The sequence below is a fragment of the Coffea eugenioides genome, unplaced genomic scaffold (genome assembly GCF_003713205.1).
Source record: "Coffea eugenioides isolate CCC68of unplaced genomic scaffold, Ceug_1.0 ScVebR1_1846;HRSCAF=2776, whole genome shotgun sequence".
Lineage (NCBI taxonomy): Eukaryota > Viridiplantae > Streptophyta > Magnoliopsida > Gentianales > Rubiaceae > Coffea > Coffea eugenioides.
Genome location: NW_020862278.1, coordinates 30804 through 38601, shown reverse-complemented (window position 1 = coordinate 38601; position 7798 = coordinate 30804). Strand labels below are relative to the sequence as shown.

General features: G+C 31.8%; 1 protein-coding gene across 1 annotated transcript; it reads right to left on the bottom strand.

The window, feature by feature from the left end:
• Window positions 1-2798: 2798 nt before the first annotated feature.
• Window positions 2799-4269, bottom strand: LOC113755915 (receptor-like protein EIX1). The gene is made up of 3 exons (XM_027299776.1): window positions 4155-4269; window positions 3172-4017; window positions 2799-3070 (listed from the first exon to the last, which is right to left on the bottom strand). The coding sequence occupies exons 1-3, from the start codon at window positions 4267-4269 to the stop codon at window positions 2799-2801; spliced, it is 1233 nt and encodes a 410-aa protein (XP_027155577.1).
• Between the last annotated feature and the right edge of the window lie 3529 nt (window positions 4270-7798).

Genomic DNA, 7798 nt, shown 5'->3' with positions numbered 1-7798 from the left:
CTAACTTTCTCTATGGGCCAAGTTTGTTTAACATCAAATCTGACAGTTCAAGACAGGCGCAGAATACTGCCATGCATAGAATGGTGCTGCAGTAGTGATTCATCTGATATAAAAACATTTTGGGTTATTTCGTGGTGGTGTCTTTTAATTTTCAGATCTAGTCCTAAATTTTTATATCTATTGTATCAGATCTATTATTCTTACTGCGTGTTAGTTTGATATATCTCCTGCTATTAATGCAGATTATGGCAATGGATTATGAATTTTTTTAAAAAAAATGGTAAAATGGGCACCTTAAAAAATTTTAATTGTTTTTAAGAAATTTGTTAAAAAAGAACTTTTAAAGCTGTTTTCCATAAAAGTTAGAATAATTTGTTACCAAATCAACACCAAATATCTTTCTTTTTTGGGAAAATAACATGTTTTATCCCTCACATTTCACAAAAATATTCTTTTCGTCCCTCACTTTTAAAATGAAGCAAATTCGTCCGTGACACTTAAAAATTAAAGTTATTACATCCCTGAACCTAATTTTCAATCTGAATCAAACCATCCAATAACCTAGTAATAAATTTCGAAAATAGAATTGATAGATCATTTGGTCAACTTCTTCATATTCACATGACATTTATTAAACCAAAACAATAAAAATTATAACATAAAAGGCCATTCTTTGTCTTGGAATAGTAGAGTTTTTTTTTTTTGATAAATCTTTTCATGCACCGTTAGTATATCCGCTTACGAATCTAAATGTGTATCATAAATATAAAATTTGGTGCCGTCAGTGTATACAATGATAACGTAGAAAAGATTAATCTTTCTTTTTAATGTTATAATTTTTTATTTTTTCTTTGTAGGTTCATTAAATTTCACATGAATATCAAGTTGAGTTAACCAAGTGATCTACCAATTACACCCCCAAAATTTGTAATCAGGTTGATTGGTGGTTTGATTCAGATTGAAATTTGGGTTCAGGGATGTAATGATTTCAGTTTTTAAATGTCAAGAACGAAATTGCTTCATTTTAAAAGTGAGCGATGAAATGAATATTTTTGTTTTAAAACCGATCATTTTCCCTCCTTTTTTTTTGTTTTGTTTCAAACTAAAAAAAAAACTGAAAGTGGTAAACTTTTCAAAACTTAATTAAATTAAGAAAAAACTATACAAATAGCCCGTATTGCATTTATAGTTATTTACTCATTCACTTATAAAATGATACAAATTCATCCTTCACATATACAAATTACTCCATTTTAGTCTCAAAACCCATTTTAGAAAACTTTTTGCACTCAGAAAAATTTTTGCACTAAAAATATGGCGTGATCACACATGCTTATAGTTTTAGGGGCAAAATAGCTATTACACAAGCACGATTTATCAATACCATTTTTCATTTTGTTCTTTTATTGTTTTCCTGGCAATTACAAGTTTTATTGGTGATCAATGTGCTTCATTTTTTTTTTGTAATAAGTCTTCTTTATTGTTGTCAGCAATTAAGATAGATGATTTTCAGTTTAAATATCTTTGAAGCAATTTGTGAATCTCTTATGCTAATTAATTTTCTTTAAAAAGTGTTGGATAATCTTTCAATCATTTAATTAGTTAATTATAATAGTATTTGAACAAAAAATTTAGTGAGTAAACTAAAGCGAATGGTCTGTGAACAGATTCCAAGTTCTCTTTGATTTGTCGCTTACTTTGATAAATGGAATTGGAATTAGAGAAGGAATTTTAATTTTACTGTCCCTTTAATCCATTTGATTTGGCATGAAAAACAACTTTTACTGGAACAATAAGCCTTACTTTATTCAAGGTGCAAAAGCAATCATGTGTGCAAGAAATCTTTTTAGTTGATTATTCATGATTGTGTTCTTTTTTAATTATACATGTGAAAAAGTAATGGAAAAAAAGTCCAATATATATTAGGATTCTAGCATGTTTTTGAGTCTTGCCTTATAAAATTAGGATTTGTTTTTGAGTTTTGAAATTTAAATTTCTTCAGCCATTTTAAATATTGTGGTCATTGGTATTTGAGTGGTGATTTGATTTTTCCTAGAAAGAAAATCTCGGAACTCTTTGGTGCATTTTTGTAGAGACATTATATTCATTATTTTCTTGACAGGTTTTAAAAACCTTTTTAAGTTTTTTGAGTGATTTATTAATCGAAGAATCTTTTATACAGTTTAGGAAAGTTTTAGGAACAGGTTGATGTTTAAACAAGCTCATAAGAACGAGAAGACTACTTTGTACAACTACAATGGATACTAACCTCAAAATATCCATCCAAGCATTTATTGGGAGAAGTTCATTTCAAGTTTACAGTTTGATATGCGTTTTCTTTCATTTATATCAAAAAAAGGAACGTCATCAGTAAATAATAAACACACACACCCAGAATCTAAGGTAGCTCCACAAGTTTATCCAAAAGGCAATTGCTGACTTCTAGGTAAATTCTATGGACCTTAAATCCTACACACACATACTTATCACCACCGATGTGGGAACAAGCTTATGGGGAGAAAGGGAAGTGGGGAGGCTTTAAGAGCCTTGACGAAGAACTCACCACACACCAGTACACCTCTCTGGTCTTGCTTGTCTTTCAATAGTAAATAATAAACACACACACCCAGAATGGTGAATCCATTAACCACTGTTAAAAATTATATGAAATATTTGGGATTGTAGTATGACCTAACAGTACACAAAGTCACTTTTGATATCGATCTTATTTTTACCCATAGGCTCAAACATCAAATGGCTCCACAAGTCTCTTCTAGGGTTCCGAATTCCAAACTTATTTATTCAAGATTTACAAAGTCAAATGTTATCGGACCAGTGAGACTGTTATTACCCAAACCTAAATAATCCAGATCTTCCAAATGAAACAATGACCTTGGAATGCTTCCAGTGAAGTTATTGCTGTTGAGGTTGATGTGATTCAAGTATGGGTAATTCATCCAACAGTCAGGAATTTCTCCTGATAGAGAATTCTCCCCAAGATCCAGATACCAAAGATATTCAAGAACTTGTATTTCATTCTTCACTTCACACAAAACGGGAGAGATACCTCCTGAAAACAAATTATGAGAAAGGTCTAAATATGTCAAATAATGAAAAATTAGTTGTGGCTGTGGGCCATTGAATATGTTTGACTATAATGCACATATTAACCTTTAACAATTTCAGAGATATTTGAGCTCTTACCATGGAGTTGATTGTGAGAAAGGTCTATAGATCCCAATGATGAATTGAATAACCAAGGTGGAATGGTATCTGAAATTCCTGTGAAGGACAAGTTCAAATCCTGAAGGAATTTTTGTGATCGGATCCATGTAGGAAATTGGGGACCCAGCTTCCACGAACTCAGTTGAAGTGTTTCAAATTGGACACGACGAGTCCAACTTGCACTTACTTTTAAGGTCAAGGAATTTCCAAATGCATCAAAATTCCTTAAAGCTGTCAGATTGTCGAAGTGACTCTCACTCACAATGCCTTCCATTAAATTGTCGTAAATACGAAGCTCTTTAAGTTTGGAAAGCTGCCCAAGACTTTCAGGAAGAGTTCCAGTGAGTTTGTTGTGAGATACATCCCAGCACTCCAAGGATGACAGTTTTCCTAAATTTGATGGAATTGAACCAGATATAGCATTATCATTTAGGTCAAGGTATTCTAGCTTGGTACATCTTCCTAAATTTGATGGAATTGAACCAGATAGAGCATTATGATTTAGGAAAAGGTATTTTAGCTTGGTACAATTGCCAACTGTGCTTGGAATTTGACCATTTAAGTGATTACCACTTATATCAAGTGTAATCAAGTCCTTTGATGTGAATACTTCACTTGGTAAAGAGCTTGAGGAGCTAAGATTGTTATAAGACAGATCAAGATAATGAAGGTTGGAAATGTTGGCAATAGAGCTTGGGATAGAGCCTTGAAAGTGATTGTAGCCAAGATAAAGTGAAATTAGGGCAGTTAAAGTGGATAATTGGCTTGGGAGGAAGGTAGCGAAGTTATTCGCTGATAGATCCAAAGATGTAAGAGAGTAAACTGATAGTAGTGATATAGTTTAAGGGGATAAAATGATAATAACCCAAGAATTTATTCATTTCTAGCTTGAGTAGTGACCAACAAAATATTTATGACCACTTTGGCACATGGTCCCAATACTGGATCAAAAAACTGAATTGAATCAAAGCATCTCCCCTGCCTTTTCTCCAACCCTTTCCTCTTGCAGCCAACTTTCTTCCTCCCACAGGGGAGGAGGGCCATACCTCTAATTTCTTTCTTCTTTTCTTATTTTGTTTAAATAGCAGCTTTTCTTAAGTTTTGTTTAATAGAAGTGTTCTCTCTCTCCTAAATTTCTTAGTGATAGTTTTATCTCTCCTAAATTCTTTTAATAGGAGTTTTGTTCACTCCTTAGATTTCTTTTTTGAAAGTTCTGCATTTTTTTTATACTTTTCTTATTAGATCTGAAATTTCTAAAATTTGTTTTGTCAGATCTAAAATTCTCAAATCTATTATGTCAAATCTAACTTTCTCTATGGGCCAAGTTTGTTTAACATCAAATTTGACAGTTCAAGACAGGCGCAGAATACTGCCATGGATAGAATGGAGCTGCAGTAGTGATTCATCTGATATAAAAACATTTTGGGTTATTTCGTGGTGGTATCTTTTAATTTTCAGATATATTCCTAATTTTGTATATCTATTCTCACTGGATGTTAGTTTGATATATCTTCTGCTATTAATGCAGATTATGACAATGGATTATGAGCTTTTTTTCAAAAAATGATAAAGTGGGCACCTTAAAAAAATTTAATTGTTTTTAAGAAATTTGTTAAACAAGAACTTTTAAAGCTGTTTTCCATAAAAGTTAGAATAATTTGTTACCAAATCAACGCCAAATATCTTTTTTTTTTTGTTTTGTTTCAAACTAAAAAAAAATACTGAAGTGGTAAACTTTTCAAAACTTAATTAAATTAAGAAAAAACTATACAAATAGCCCTTTACATGTTGCATTTATAGTTATTTACTCATTCACTTATAAAATGATACAAATTCGTCCCTCACATACACAAATTACACCATTTTAGTCTCAAAACCCATTTCAGAAAACTTTTTGCACTAAAAGTATGGCGTGATCACGCATGCTTATAGTTTTAGGGGCAAAATAACTATTACAGAAGCACGATTTATCAATACCATTTTTCGTTTTGTTCTTTTATTGTTTTCCTGGCAATTACAAGTTTCATTTTGTGCTTCATTTTTTCTTTCATTTTTTTGGTTATTAGTCTTCTTTATTGTTGTTAGCAATTAAGATAGATGATTTACAGTTTAAATATATTTGAAGGAATTTGTGAATCTCTTATGCTAATTAATTTTCTTAAAAAAAGTGTTGGATAATCTTTCAATCATTTAATTAATTAATTATAATAGTATTTGAACAAAAATTTTAGTGAGTAAACTAAAGCGAATGGTCTGTGAACAGATTCCAAGTTCCAACAACTTCCCCTCTTGTAGGCAATGTTTTCAGAATCGGACCGGACCGGCCGGTTCGACCAGTTGGACCGCGAACCGGCCATGTCACCGGTCCGGTCTAATGCTAAAGCCGGAAGTTCATGGAGAACCGTTGAAACCCGGACGAACCGGACGAACCGTGCGAACCGTTAAGAACCGTGAACCGGCGATTTTTTAAATTCTTCAACAAAATATCAAGAATGGTGTAGCTAAGAATCGAACCTGGGTCTCCAAGTTTGGATATGACAATCTCACCGCTAGACTGTAGTTAAGTTTGTTGAGAATTCTACTTGACTAAAAAATATATTAAAACATCAAGTTCTTCTCTTATTTTTTTTTCAATTTTTTCTTCTTAACCATTTTTAACCCAAATATCCACAACAAGATTTTCTCAAGTCTTCACCATTATTATCAGGTTATTATCTTTAGCAAATTGTAAACAAGTTGAAAATTTCAACTTTTCTTGTTTTCCAACATCTTAGTAAGTTTAATTTTTTTCTTTTCAAGGTTTTTTTTTCTATATTATTATCTTTAGTTGATTTTTTGCATTTTCTTCTTTTTCCCCTCAATTTTCATATGTTTCCCTCATTTTTGTTATATTTTTATTCGATTAATTAAGGATGAAATTTTTGCAAAAGTAGTGCACATCCGTGTAGGAATTGGGTAGGAATTACAAATAATAACATTGGGCTGGTCAAAAATATGGTAGTTGGCACATAATCGAAGCTATTGATAATTGAATTTAAAATAATTAATGGTATAGGATCATTGAATTTAATATAACATGTTAATTAGTAATATTTAGTAGCAATTAATTTTTATGTGTTTAACTGTATATTTGTTTTTCAAAAATTTTTAGTTTTTTTTAGTTTGAGCAATTAGATTTATATTTTTATAATAAAATTTTAACTTTTTCAGCTTAAGTTGATGAAATTGTGAAGGTGGTGTGGTTGCTTATCATGCCACTGATAAAAGTTTGCTATTCAAATAATTTGTCTTAACTTGAACTCTTTTATGGATTTTTTTAAGGGTTGTAAAAGAATTTCAATATTTAATTTATTTATTTTTTGTGTTTTTATTTGTGATAATTGGTGAACATTTGGATTGTATCTATTTATGTTTATAATGAATTTATGAAAACTTATGGTGAATTATGATATTTTAATTATATTTATCATTCCATGTTTTATGTATAACTTTTAAAAATTTTATTATTATCATAACTTAAATTAAGTTATGTTGGTAAAGTTCAAGTGTAGAATGAAACCTGCTTAGTACTTAACACTAACAAAAAAAAAAAAAAAAACAGTGAACCTTTGAACCGGTCGGACCGGTCGAACCGCGAACCGGCCACCTCTCCGGTTCACTGACCGGTCCGAGTTTAAAAACATTGCTTGTAGGTTGCCAACCACTCTCTCCCCTCAGGATATCTCCACTTGGATTGGATTGTTTTTCACGAACTTGTTTTTCAGCTACAATACTATAGTAAAACATTCCAAAAATAATTCTAAAAACACCTAACTCATATATATATATATATATATATATATATATATATATATATATTCTCAAATACAACTACAAAAATAAAAATAAAATAAAATCTACTAGTATTCACTACTATCCAACCCCACCACTACTATCAATCCCGGTTACCACCCCCTTCCTCCCCTCCCCTCCCTTCTCCCTCACTCGCAAAACCTTCTCCCTCCCTTATAGAAGGGTCACCACCTTCGATAGTGACCATATCTTGCCAGATCTGGCCACAACTAGGGGGCTGGTTGTGATTGGAACCTCTCATCGCAAAAGGGGGAAGGAGTCTAGGGTGAATGGAGGGAAGGGGAGGGGAAGGAAGAAGGGAAGAGGAAGGAGGAAGGAGAAGGAAAGAGGAGGGAGGAGGAAGAAATGGAAGAAAGAGAGAGGAAAAAGAGAGAAGGAGGGAAGGGGTGATGGGTGTGTAATTTTTTTTAATTTTTAAAAAATACACCAACAATATTTAAAATTTTAATAACACTGCAACAAACAATTACAGTAATATTTTTTCGTAGCCATCATTTATGAAAAATAGTTTCAAAAATACCTAATCCATGCTGAATTTTTTTTTTTTTTTTTACAATTTCTCTTCCTCTCAACTTTCACAATGGCTCGTCCTCCTCCTCCATCATCTTCGTTTTAATATTAATTGCCAACCTTTCTCTTGGCCTCTTTCACACAAACCCAAAAAAGAGATCCATCATGTTATTTGAAGCTTTTGATATGTCTTTATTCAAAAATGTCTCTT

What these genes read in the sequence shown, in the direction of transcription:
- LOC113755915 (XM_027299776.1), bottom strand. Translation starts at nt 4,269, where the DNA reads ATGGCCCTCCTCCCCTGTGGGAGGAAGAAAGTTGGCTGCAAGAGGAAA. An exon ending in TGATCCAGTATTGGGACCAT is followed by an intron (nt 4,018 to 4,154) that starts GTGCCAAAGTGG and finishes TGGATCTATCAG; the next exon opens with CGAATAACTTCGCTACCTTC. An exon ending in TATCTCTGAAATTGTTAAAG is followed by an intron (nt 3,071 to 3,171) that starts GTTAATATGTGC and finishes ATTTGTTTTCAG; the next exon opens with GAGGTATCTCTCCCGTTTTG.